Source organism: Bombyx mori, chromosome 2 (assembly GCF_030269925.1).
Source record: "Bombyx mori chromosome 2, ASM3026992v2".
Taxonomy (NCBI): Eukaryota; Metazoa; Arthropoda; class Insecta; order Lepidoptera; family Bombycidae; genus Bombyx; species Bombyx mori.
The window spans coordinates 5,565,219-5,579,540 of record NC_085108.1 but is presented as its reverse complement, the minus strand read 5'-3'; the positions used below and the strand labels follow the sequence as shown (position 1 = coordinate 5,579,540).

Here is a 14,322-nt window from a genome sequence, read left to right as displayed (position 1 = left end):
CAGCGACCAAAGATTTGGCTCAAACATCATATTTTATGGCATCAAACAGTCTCCATTTGACAACAATGTGTTTGCAGTACAAACCGACGGTTGTAGCGTGTTTCTGTATACATTTGGCCTCTAAATGGAGTAATTGGGTTGTGAGTATTATTCATTTCGTGTTGTGAATAAGTTGTGAGATATTTCTGTTTTTTAGGTTAGTTAGGTTGCCCCAAATAGTACCCTACCTATGTAGGGAAAAATACCAGAAAGAGACAGTTAAGCATTATGTTTAATATGGTTGTATTAAAGTCGCTGTGGCCTAAAGGATAAGATGTCCGGTGCCATCGTAACTTGCGATGCACCGGTGTTTGAATCCGTTTAGTATCCCGGGTACCAATTTTTCTAATGAAATACGTACCTACCAAATTTGCACGATTCACTTCCACGGTGAAGGAATAACATCTGTGTAATAAAAATCAAACCCGCAAAATTGAAAATTACGTAATAATTGGTGGTAGGACGTCTTTTGAGTCGATACGGGTAGGGATTAGAGAGGTTTCTGCCGTGAAGCATTAATGCGTTTCGGTGTGAAGGGTGGGGCAGCTGTTGTAACTATACAGAGGCTTTACGCATATCTCAAGGTAAGTGGCGGCGTTTACGCTATAGAACTACTTAACACCAGGTGGGCCGTGAGCTCGTCCATCCACCTAAGCAATATAATTTAAAAAAAAACAATTGAACGAAAGAGCTATGATTGTTACAGATCCCACAATCGTACGAGGGCCGCCACTGGTTTTCGTATGTAGACAAGACTGTTACAATGGAACTATTAGAAAAATTAACTGGAGAATTTCTTCTTATATTTGAGAAATGTCCATCTAGATTAAAAAGGAAGATGATGAATGTTAAAGCTGCCGGTAAGTTTGGATGTTGCGTTGTTCATTTTTTTGAGTTCATTATAAGCTCTATTTACAAGTTCCTGTCATACCATAAGCTAGAATTGAATTCATATTGCATTAAAAACTAAGTGTATACTTTGCAATACTGCTGTATATTGTCACATTGGCTGTCAATGCCCTGTGATTAATAATAATTATGCAACTCATAATTAACATGTTCTTCATAATTAACACCTGGAAAGTATAGTACTAATTAAAAAATAAAGTTTTTACTCTATGTAAAAACTTAGTTTTTTCATTCATATTTTTATAATACTTCATTTTTTCATCGAATCTTAAAGTGCATAACAAGCAACTGTTACCTGCTTGTCAATCTTATTTTCCAAAAGTCTGGTTCAGTAATGCCTTCAGGCCAAAATCCGCACCATCCACACGTAGGTTCTTGGAACTCCAATAACATAGAAAAGGGGATGGCCCATTTTAGGCCCAAAGCGGACAATAGATTATAGAAAAAATACTTAGTGCATTAATTTTGTCATAAATAAATATGCATTTACTTTCTTGCAAATAAGCGCCACTATAGTTTACAATAAGTAGTTTAAAAAAAGTAACTCTATTGAAAAAACAAGGATTTTTATTTTTGCGGGAAAAATATTGCCAGCTTCAAATCCTTTTACGTATGAAGTAAATATTTTGAGTATATAAATAAAACATATAAATAAATCATTTTAAGTATTATCATTAATCAATCGATTTTAATGGATTTTATGCACATAAAATAACATCGAAGACATACCCATTGGACTTTAACTTGTAACTTGTATACTTGAGACCTTAGAACTTATATCTCAAGGTGAGTGGCGCATTTAAGACGTTGTAGATGTATGTGGGCTCGAGTAACCACTTAGCAACACCAGGGTGGCTGTGAGCTCGTCCACCCATCTAAGCAATAAAAAAAACTTTACTAGTATTGTTATTTAACTATGTACAACTAAAACAAAAACATAAAAAATAATGTGTACTCGTAAAAAAAAGATTAAGATATAAATCAATTATCGGTTATTTAAAAAAATAATCGATATATGAATTTCATGTAATTATTTTTCTTTATACTGACAACACTGAATTTAATCTGACTGACTGACACTTCGCTTGCTGCTTGTGGTGTTGTGCTTGCGTACAAAATGGATGTGTTTTGATTTTTCTTCGATTTATTTTACTTTTATCAATAACGTTTCATACTACGACTAAAAAACATTGTCTGAATTGTGGTTTTACCCTGACCGAGATTTAAAACCGTGTATATGCTCTCTTTTGCTATTTTTAGATGATACTAATTGTATATGAAGATGAAGAAAATATAGATATTTAAAGAATTAAGTGTGTGTTTTTATACCCTATTGGATAAAAATACATTAGGAACATCTTAAACATTAAGAAAAGAAAAGTTCTTGAAGTATCTCACAATCCGACACTTATTTATATAGAAAATTAACCTCAAAACGAGTTTTTATTTTTATTATATTTTTTATAATAGTGGCGTCAATTTCAATATATTTTTTAGATATCCAATACATTTAAGAATTTGAATCAGTACATTTTTATAGTAATATTTGATGTCCATCTTGGGCCTAGCACACTATGGAGAGTGGGCAATCCCCTTTGGCAAGTAACAAAGTCATCAGTCGCAATTTTGGTACAATGCTTTCGATATTTTACTTGAAATTTTTATTACCTTTTAAATATTGTTTAATAATGAGAATGCTTTGTTATATCGTATAATGCTCCATTTTTGCTAATCCCTAAACTCGGTTTCAGTGTTATCAATAATGAACTACAGAAATGGTAGCAGCAAATCTTACATTAACTTTGGGACACTCGTTATTTCAGTTTCCATTCGTAGACGACTTGTCTGAAGTTCACATCTGTACATAACTTGTGCAGCAGAAATAAGCAGTATAGATCACTAGTGTTTTAACATGTTGATGTGTTTAACAGATGGCAGTTCTCCCGCCTCGTTACCTCAGCACGGCTCTGGTGCGAACCAGGCCTCACCATTTGACAAGAAGCACGGACAACATTCGAGCACTAGCGATGAAATAGATAAATCATTTGATAAAGGTCAGTTTGAATATATCATTGTATCAAAAACAAGTGTTAAATTGAATCTAGTTTGTAGTCTCTTATTTATTTTGTCACTAATAATGGTATTTTTAATAACATTGAAGAATTACAAATAAGCTATAAGTGTTTTTAAAATGGAATGATTCTAAAAAGGTAAAAATCTAATATGAGTATATGAGTCGTCTATTATCAAAGGTGGCAATCTGTGTATTTGGACAAAAAAATGTTATTGATATGTCAATACAGATTTATTTGAATATAATCGTCTCCTTCAAAGAATACGGTTCAAAACCTGCATTAAATAAAGGTTAATACTTAACCTGTTATTTATCTAAGATGTCGTTCCGAAGAGTTTTGTGACTGCCAATGGAATAAGCAGTTGACACTGATTTACCAATCATTGTCCAAAAGTCACATTGCCGGCTTTGATAATAGTCGACTCATATATTAGAAAACAAGTAATCTAAAATGAGCTAACTTAAATGGATTTCTATTTATATCTGGTCATATTTTTCAATATTAGAACAATCTACAATCTAATATTGAAAAATGTGACCAGATATAAATGAGATTTTTTTTAATTATATAAAAAAAAACTGGTGCTGATCGGATCCGAATATACCTATAGTTTCTGTGTCCACTAATACCAGTTTTTTCCAACTGGAATTTGTTTTGGACCATGGTGAACCAGCCAAATTTTCCCCTTAGATTAGTCTGAAGTAGTGTTTCAATCTGTGTTCTATTTGTCCACAGAATATGAACGTGAAAGAAGACGTCAACCGGTGCCGGGAAGCTATGTCCCCGCACCGTCCGCCGCGCCACCTGCGCAACCGCCTCCCCAGAAACTGGATTACAATCAATACCGGGAGAAGAGGGAAAGAGAGGAACGGGAGCGAAGGGAAGAGAAAGCGAGACGGGAACAATTGCATCAACAGAGGCCTAATGCTCCACAGCAGAGGCCTAGTCAACCTCCACCCCACCATCAGCGACCTCATCATCACAAACCGCACCATCCATGGCCTCCGCAGAAACCTCATCAACAGAAACCACCTCACGAACATAATAGACATCACAGGCCGATGCCGGCGCCCTCAACGTCGGCTTCGGGGTCTGCGTCCGCCTCGTCGAGTCAATCCGTCCAAGAGATACCGCAGAGAACGCGGCCTCCTTCATTGTTCTCTCCGGAGAATGCCACCACACCCACAGCAGCGGCCGCCGCGGCTCCCAGGCGACCGCAGCCCCAACCACAACTTCAACCCCAAATACAACCTCAACCCCAAAGCCAGCACCCACCAACGCAACCGCCTCAGTCGCAGCCCCCGCGACCCAAACATGAACCCCGACATAACCCGCCGCCCGTATTGATACAAGAACAAAGACCGCCCAGTCCGAGGAAGAGGCCCGACCCTTCTGCGGCGATCAAAGAAATGCAACCTCCCGCCATCTTATCCCCCTTCTCGTCGCCGCCTTCCATAGAGCAGCCCAAGCCGAGGCAGAGACAGCATTCTAATTCGGAACCGGAACTGGTGCCCGTCATGAAGAAAATAGACGAGACCCCTGGCTACGAAAATATTATGAAAGAAAATCAAAGAATTATCAAGAATAAAGTATCGGAGAGGAAACCTGAGCCTCCTCCCCGAGCACTTAATGGCATAGAAACTGATCCCACTCTAGTTTCTAATTTACTGAAGGAGAGTCTCGCGAAACCCGTTCCGATATCGGTTCCGACAGAAAAGAAATCTCCAATAGAAGTCAAAAGGGAGGTGGTCGAACCTCCCCCTCCTCCCGCACCCGTCCAAGCCCAACCTGAATTGATACAGCCTCCAGATCAGGCTGACCAGAAACACAAAAAAGACAAAAAGAAAAAAGAGAAACACAAACACAAAGACCGAGACAAATCCAAAGAAGAGAGAAAGAAACACAAAAAGGACAAAGAAAAAGAGAAAAAGAAAGATAGTCCGCCTCCTGTCGAAACTCAGGACGGCACCTTGCGGATAACAATACCGAGGGACAAGCTGTCCACCAGTCCGGGGCAAGGACTCAAGATCAAGATCCCGAAGGAACGTCTCGCCGCTCCGCCTCCCCCGCCTCAGCACCCGCCCCCCCAAGCCGGCTTGAAGATCAAGATTTCCAAGGAGGTGTTGGAAAGTTCCCGCAAGCGAGCCGCCCCGCCCGAGCCCGGGCTGCCCAACAAGCTGCCGCGACACAACGGAGCGCCGCACCACAAGGTAGGCACCTGGCCCATCCCTTTCAGGCACCCCCCGCCGTACTACATGGTGCAGCCGCCGCCCATGTTCCCATACGGCGTCATGGACGGCTACTTCTACGGCATGGAGGGCTACATGTACCCGCCGCCGCAACACCAGCCGCAACACCAGCCGCAGCATCAACCGCAGCCGCCACAGCCTCCGCTGCCGCCGCTGCCCCCGCCCTCTGTGCCGCCACCGCCCCCGGATTAACTCTGATACGGTCGTAGACACGAATAATTTGGTACAATTAATGTTCTGTGTCACTCGCATAAGGTATATTGGCATCGCGCTCTCAACCTGGCGGTGAGCGATGCCATCACATCACAGCTCTCTTCAAAATAGTTACCTTAAAAAAGGAAATTGCTTTTACAACAAATTTTAAATAATATGATTAGGTATTAATATGTACCTGCTTAAATAATTAAACTATACTGTTGTAGAGTTAAATTGTATTTTAATTATATAATATAAATAATCAGAACATACAAGGACAGGACTACTACATGACCCAATTTTATGAAGTCTGATACTATACAAAAGTGTGACTTGCCAGAGGGCAGTTGACGCTAAATTCTACGAAATTATTTCATATCTACGACCAAACTGTAAAACAAAAAATAATATCACGAACATTTACAAAAAAAAACTTATCAGAATGCTATATTTTAAAAATAATTTACAAAATTTTATTACAATGTGTGGTAATTTTCGTATACATGCTTATGTTATATTTACATGTTAATTAATTACTAATTACAATAATTTAGTACGTTACTTGTATTATAGAATTGTTACTCTACTAAGCAAAAGCATTCTGTTTTTTTTTTTGTAATTAAATTACCACTATTATAATGTAAAAATTTATACATACTACTTTATTTAAAGATTTTATTACAAAGTTAAGAGCTTCGTCATGTGATACAAATAAGGCGTGTAGTGTTGATATAACAAAGTTCTATTAATATGTAGTGTGCTTATAAGAAAATGCTTTTATGATGAATTTCAAGAGTTAAACTAGTTATTTTCGGACACAGAAAAAGAACAGCTTTAGTAAATTGTCTATGGTCTAATTGTAACTATTTATTAATGTGAAGTAAACATTAGTACATTCAAAAAGAAGTACAATGTCGCCTATTAATAATTTAAACTTCTTAATGAGTATTTCTCAATGATTAGATGATAGATTAGATGGCAGATCATAAAACCTGTTCAAATGTGCCACTAATTTACATCTATGCAGTTATTACAAAATAAACAATAAATTAAAATTTGTACATAAAAATCAGAGATCGAGCCACTAGAAGAACTCGTGTTAAGAATTGTTACTAACTGCTGGTATTCTCTTGAAAATCACCATGAAAGGAAATTACCCAAAAAAATACTCTAAAATATATAAATGAAAAAATCATATAAAAACGTTTTATATAATCTAATAAATGTCTATTTCTACATATTTTGTAGATGAAATCAATATTTTACATATAAAATATATTTAATATAGTTTTTTACAATATAATATTCGCTTCTTTCTTAAAGAGCTTATTCAGATATTTATTTACATAGTGTATTTTGTATTTAAATTTTATTAGTAAATTTTACAAATATTTTTAAACTTTAAGCTTGTTGCTTGTCGAAAAATAATAAGCAGTCTGATCTTGAATTTAGGACGTTGTTTAATCGATATCTTTGTGGACCATGTGTTGAGTTGAAATTAGATTTAAATGTATCGAATATTGCAGGCATATTCCTGCTGTTTGTTTTTTTAACTGACTTCAAGTTAAAAAGGAGGAGCCTCTCGATTCGTGTCGTATGTTTTCTTTGGTTTGGACCAACAGTTGTATAGGCTCTCAACTAACTCCGAATGAATATACAATATTAAGGTATAGACTATCCGTCCGATTATTGAAGTTTTGAAAGAATTTATCATTCTATAGTAAAAAGCCATTTGCATTTTATATATTATATACTAATTTAACGTTACCCATTTTGCAATTTGTTATAAAACCTTGTTATCAACATTTTTAGTCTTTTCAAACGAAATGAGGTTCTATTGGTGTAGTAGTAGATGTCGATTATTGCCGCCAGATGGTGCTTAACATTATTTAATTTACTTTAAGAAATGAACTTCCATGAACCTCGAGTTGTATTCTACATATTTACGTTTGGTGTTTTGAAAATTATAGTTTATCATTTTCGCCGATAGATGGCGCTTTCATAAATTTCTAACTGAACACATGTTCGTTCAAATCTGTATCCTATTCCTAATTCAACAGAGTTTCACTTGGAAAACATTTAAAATAAAATCTAATTTGCTGTCGAATGTGGAAAGTATTTTTTTAAATATTTGGTCAAATGTGGTTTTACAGTTTGACATTTTCTTGCGTCATAATGGAAATGTGTACTAATGCCTCCTCAGTCAATGCAAACTTTTATCTTCGAACTATTCTCACTGGTGGTAGGATCTCTTGCGAGTCCGCGCGGGTAGGTACCACCACCCTGCCTATTTCTGCCGTGAAGCAGTAATGCGTTTCGGTTTGAAGGGTGGGGTAGCCGTTATAACTATACCTGAGACCTTAGAACTTATTCTCAAGGTGGGTGGCGCATTTACGTTGTAGATGCTTATGGGCTCCAGTAACCACTTAACACCAGGTGGGCTGTGAGCTCGTCCACAAATCTAAGCAATAAAAAAAAAATCTAATGTCCTAAAAAATCCTATGTAATGTATCCCCTATTTTATTATGAATATGGTAAAATCGATCGAAATCTTGAGTCTTAGCCCTTTTTCATTGAGATACCATTTTGTTATGGTCTACGATCTTTAGGCAACCGTTTAGCTCTGCCTGCATAAGACCCAGTTAGTTACTTTGGTGTCCACTCACATTCAAGTAGAATAATAGCTAGAGTTGTGAAACAAAAAATGCCCATGAGGTATCAAGACAAGATGCAGCGAATTTCATTATCACCTTGACTACACATGTAGATTGTTTAAAATATAATGATGTATATAAACAAATATTTGGTTGCATATTGGTGTTTTTGACAACACAATTGTGCACAGCCATTTATAGTTGAGTGAAACCTTTAATGTGTTTATAATACACATCTGTATCCTTCTTGTTGTCTCCAGTTTTTTTTTCCCGGTAAACATGACGACACTTTTCAAACAATGTCATTCAATATTCTACCCAACTAAGGCATAGAAAAAAGGAATACAAAACAAGCTACTTTACAAATATCAAAATATCATCAATGTTGATTTTTAATAGCATTTTTAAATTCTTATAAGTCTGTCCTGAGCTTAGCTTCGTCTAATATAATACAACAATATAGCAAGGACATAAACAGGGTTTCAATCTAAAACAATGGTCGTATAGAAAACATATTTTTTTGGAACAGAAGCTTCCTGAGCTTTTAACAGAATGGAGTATTGAATGTATTAAAAAATGCAGTAGAATATTATATTTAAAAAAAAAGAATCAAAAAAAGAATTGTACAATTCAATTATGTACATTAGGTATCAAATAGTTTTATATTTAATAGATAAAGGATTGATAAATAGATAGAATAATTATATTTGTGTATATTTGTACTGGGAGAGTAATCATTGTATTTTTGCTAACTTTTATTTTTATTCAATTATAAACTTTGTTAAGAAGGTTTTATAGGTTAAGCTGTAAATATTGATGTATATTGAAAATATTATTGTTGATAATATCATAGTATGTAAAAGCGTTTAAGAAAAAAAAAAGTTCTTCCATAATATTTAAAAAAGCATTCCATTTGGCGCTATCGTGTCTCGTTTTAGATAGAAAGTACATCACTAAAAAAAGCTACAAACAACACATATTTACCATGAACAGCTTTAATTTTAATTTTAGTAGATAACTTTTTTTTTTTCATTATTTGCTCAAAAATGATCAAATTGAGAAAGCGGTGTTTATAGAACAGGGTGGTTTTTAATGTTCCTTTTTGACTTTCATAAACTGATAGATAGGAAAAGTTAAAATTAATTATATGTTTAACACGTTGAAAATATATAAAAGTAAGTCAAGATTTTTTTCTCAATTTTTGACGCAAGTATGCAATACGTTGAGGTGAACCAAAACTAAGCGTTCTGAAGAAGAATTAAAATTTAAAACCTTAAAATTAAAAAGTGCGTATTTTGTTGTTACAGTGATTATTCAGATTTATATTTGTAATAATTGTGGTTTATTTACTGCTTATTTTCTGTGAATGTGCACAAATCTGTTAAAATGAAAGGCCATTTAACAAAGCTTCTCGGATTCTTTCAAAAAGTGTCACTGAATTCTCAACTATAACCATTGATATAACATAGCATTTTATTGAGAGTTTATTTCATCCCATCCCATCTCGTCTTGTTTCATTTTATTGAATACCAATTGATTAAAATAACAAAATTGATCAACCTTACATTATTTTCCATGTAGCAGAGAATGCGCATGTATTTATTAATTGAAGATTTTTATAAACTCGACACTGGCAACAATTTCGTCACAAGTCAATTGCCATACTTAAAATAAGAAAAAGGAAATGCCTAGAATTGAAAATAGCTACCAAACATTATGAATGTTTTGGCTCAGCGTCATTGCCTAATTGCGTCTATATCGTCACATGAGTACGAGTGGTGCCATCACTGTTACCATTTTAAAATAGTTATTATATTATCTGTAGCGTTTTGTACTTAATTTTTTTTTTCAAATTGACACAAATATTTTGTATCTACCTTATATGTAATGTTTGATTAAAAATGTCTTTGTTAGAAATCTTTATTTTTTTGTTAGTTTAAAATAGTTTTTAAGTTGACTAACTGTATTCATTTCACAATATGTATGGTGTTGCAAACAAATGTATTATTAGGTGCTACGTAAAAAGAAATGATGTCGCACTGTAGGTGTTGTCATAACTAAAATTTCTGGTGACAAAAAAAAAAAAAGCTGAGGTATTTATTTATGTTAACGTAATTGTACGGTTTTGATGTTAAATTGTGATCGAGTGGTTTGTCTGTGTGTGACCATCGCTGATCTTGAGTGCTTACCTTGAGAGGCTTGTCGAATTATTAACTATATTGTGACATGGCGCTTCTTGTCTTGGCCCCGTTTTTTTTTCTTATTGTACAGACCATGGAAATCACTTCATGTATGGCTCGGTCCACCTTAAGACATTCCATATGAGTCTCAATTGCTTAGTATATATAACAGCTGCTCTATTAAAATAAAGTGTTTCTATATATATTTTTTATCATTCTAGTAACAATTTTTTTTTTAAATAAACAAAATACATTTTTATAAAAATATGAACAAAAAATTTATTAATATATTTTTCATTAGTACCATACTAAATCCAGTTAAGATACTATAATAACTCGGAGCAGTAATTTTAAATTTAAATGACTAGATTCCATTACATAGAAATATAGATACAGGGGAAGCGTGTATGCCTGCAATGTTTATTTAGACTTGCCTCTAATTCTACTCATGATTAATATCCTATTTAATATATGAGATGTATCAGTTTTCTAGCTGACTTTCCTTAATGTTTTTTTTTTCTTTCTTTTGTTAAGTAATTACACGTCTAATTTGAATAAGTTATTTTCTGATGATGATTAATGAAAAACATAGTAGCGTTGAAATTTGATTTGATTAAAAAATATGTATTGATTTGATTCTTTTTTTTTTGTATAAATTCGTTATCTGACTGCCACTCTTGTCGAGCGCTCCTGATCTCTGTGCACACAATTATGGAAGAAGAAAAAAAAAGAAAAAGAAAAGTAAAAACTGTAGCAAAAGAATTTGAGATTATATTGATATGAATTTAGTTTTACATGTATTTTGTGTGTGAATTGTAATCAATTCAGGAGGTAATTTTCGGAAATCGTCAAAACCGAAATACTCAAATAAATTTATTGGATGTGATGACGTCACATTGTTTTTTTTTTTTTTTCCAAATTTGAAGTCATTGGTTTGGCTAGCTTTGAGAATTGCCTTAACGAATTATTTTTGTTGGATCTATGTCGCATTTAATATTCTATTCGATATGTATGTATATTTAAAAGAAAAACGTATAACTTTTTATAACAAAATTAAAGAGTTCTTTTCAGAATCTTGAAGATGTTTTTGTTTATTATTATTTTTTCTAATGACCTCCAGGGCATGCATCTCTAGGAGTATTTGCTTTTCACGTGGCAAATTTTTATTAATTGTGACTGTTGAACTATTATTTGGCTGTTATGATTGGTTTTGACTTATAATTTTTTTTAAATCGATTTCAACAGTAATCGTATGCCCAATGATGGTTATCGATTTTCGTGTAAATAGAAATACGAATTACATTTTTTTTTTTTAATTGCCTGTCTGTTCAGATATTGTTTTCGATGTTTCAATTTTAATAAGATGTGTGTAGATTAATGTTCAAATTTATTTATTAATTATCATTAACATTTAAATTATTTTAGTTCAACGAAAAGAAAATTCAAGACACATCTTGTTAAGGCTGTATTTTGAATACTCTTGGTGTGGCTTTACGTCCTTTTTAATTATGATTGTTGTGTATATAAATGTAACAGCTAAATGGTAGCTTGCGCGCAGCTGTGTATATCGTACCTCTTGGGGCTGTCGGAATTCCAAATGTAAAAAAAAAATAACACTTAAAATACACTTACTAACTTTTTTTATGATTTGGATTCGACGATTTTTTTTGAGTTGCACAATGCTGGGTCTCTTGCTTTGTTGACGAAAAAAAAAACACTGGTGGCGGGCGGGAAAAAATTAAATCGAATTTCGAATTAAAAAAAAAAACATATTTGTAAATCAATCTTTTTTAATTGTTGCTTCAAGCTTAGTTCGAAATTTGATTTGGGAAAAAAAAACGGAACGTTTGGCGGCTTAGATTCTTGCGATGGGCGCAGTTTGGCCTGGCCGCCTCACGTGACCCTTCCAGCCTCATTAGGAACGACGACACACGGCTACACGCTCGCTCACAAGCTCGGACGGTTTGCAGGTCGTCGAGTCAGCGATGGGGAACGGGCACTCTGGCAAGTGACGTCACAACACAGCCCGCGATAGCACTGCGTGTGTCGACGTTCCTCGGCCAACAACTAACGGACCTCACTAGTGTAGTGTAACGGGTTTCTGTTTTTTTTTTTTTTAATATGACGCAGCTGGCGGCGACGGGAAACGGTTGACATTAAGAAAAAAAAAACGTTTGACATTACGATTAGACTTGACGTTTTCATTTTTTTCGGTTCGTTGCTTAGTTGGATGTCAGTCATCATGGTAACAAACTGAAGTTAATGGATTGACGGGGTGCGGTCGACGATGTTAACGCCACTTTCGTATCCCGTCGCGTTGGCTGCGTCACTGTGTAACACATTTTATTATTATTTTAACGTTGTCTGACTGCGCGATTTTGGCTCGTTCGAATACTGAATGTTTTTTTTTTTTTTTTATTGACGGCCTTGCCTATCCAAAGACGGCTTGCCGATGAAGCCTTAGTTTTTTTTTTGTCTTTGTGCGGCTTGGCCGTTTCCGTCGTGACATCGTACGGAAACGGCGCCAGTCAGAATTTTCATATCTGTGTACAAATTGTGAATATGTTATGTATGTATGTACCAGTGATAGTTTTTTTTTTTTTTTTAAGAATATAGACTGATCGAATGCTTAGAGCCAAAATCGTTATGCATTAATACGAGCGCGGTACAGTCGCCTACGAAAGTTTTTTTTTTTGTATTTATTTCGTCGACGACTGTACAGGTGCGGGGATGCTAGCTAACAGAACACGGTTAATGTTTAACGCCAATAAACGGGCTCTTAGAACCGAATAAATTAAAAAAAAGTTAAAAATAAAAATAAACAAAAATACTAGTGTTACTACCCCCTGTAAATAAATAAACGCCGCCTCGCCGTGTCCGACGTCACGCGAGTGTTGCAAGACTTAGATAATTAATGTGCCGTTTTTTTTTCTTTAAACGAATTTTAAAAATGCTGGATTTTGATTGGCAGTGTCGTTTATTATTTTTGGGAATTGTTTAAAAAAAATTTTTTTATCTCAAAATACTCAACGATTATCGCTGCCTCTAGATTTGCTTTGGCAAAAATACAAATAAAAGTTATCTCTATATGATATCTATATATATGAAAGTTCAAGCATTTAATGTGTAACCCTGCTTTTTTTTAGTAAAACAAAATAATCTATAAATTTTAAACGACATTACTCGTGCGCTCTAACTTGGTTTAAAAATAAATATATTAATAAAAAAAACTTGATATTACGAACATTCGCTTCGAGTGTGATTGAATTTGTGTGTTATTAAAAAATATTATAAAATAATTGATGATCAAGCCCTCAATGCTTTTCCGCTACGGTCAGCAAAATAATGTATATTATTTATAGTCAAATATGTGTTAAAAAAATTTGAAGAAAACTGTAATAAGTGAGTTGGTTGATGGAAATTGCGATCTATAGGTCTAGATGCACGGGTTGATTCTTTAAAAACGACGATCATAGAATACATGGCGTGAAAATTGTTTGAGGCTTTTGGATTGCCCGAAAATGGACATTTAATTAAACTGGATTGATGTTGATTTACCGTCTATCAGCTGTATGTATATAAAATATTATGAGAAAACATATGTTTTAAATTCTCATAAGAAGTGGGTAGTATTTAGTTACTGGGTTAATGTATAATCGTCAGGTATATATTTGAAGGCATGAGTGAAAATAATGTTGGTGCATTGTACCCGCAACGTACCTCTGTAAGATGTGGTCTCTTTTTGTTTTGTTTGCAATATCAAGTTTTTTTTCTTTTGTTTTTTTTAACTCAATGTACTGAGTGTAGACGGCGAACAAAAAAAATGCAATATTTCGAATTAGGGCACAAAAACTTACGCTAATTGATGTAAATAGTATTTTTAAAATTGAGTATAGACAATGAGGAGGAAGCTGACGTCACTGCTGTTTTTTTTTTCGGTGCGCGAACATAACGAGTGTTGCCATGTGACTTACGAAAAAAGTTGAATTATTTTTTTAAAATAAATAAAAATACAATTTGA

At 34.4% G+C, this 14,322-nt stretch overlaps 1 protein-coding gene across 3 annotated transcripts in view; it reads left to right on the top strand.

Moving 5' to 3' along the window:
• LOC101747230 (cyclin-T) overlaps nt 1–14,322 on the top strand; it is a 21,469-nt gene extending 7,147 nt beyond the window's left edge. For 2 of the 3 annotated variants that reach the window (XM_038017512.2, XM_038017518.2), the window contains 4 exons: nt 4–140; nt 746–899; nt 2,880–3,002; nt 3,759–11,381. In XM_038017512.2, coding sequence (XP_037873440.1) covers nt 4–140; nt 746–899; nt 2,880–3,002; nt 3,759–5,464 — 2,120 coding nt within the window. In that variant the 3' untranslated portion in view covers nt 5,465–11,381. Of the gene's footprint in view, nt 1–3; nt 141–745; nt 900–2,879; nt 3,003–3,758; nt 11,382–12,271 lie in introns of those variants that run through there. The other variant, XM_038017515.2, reaches the window with a different exon arrangement.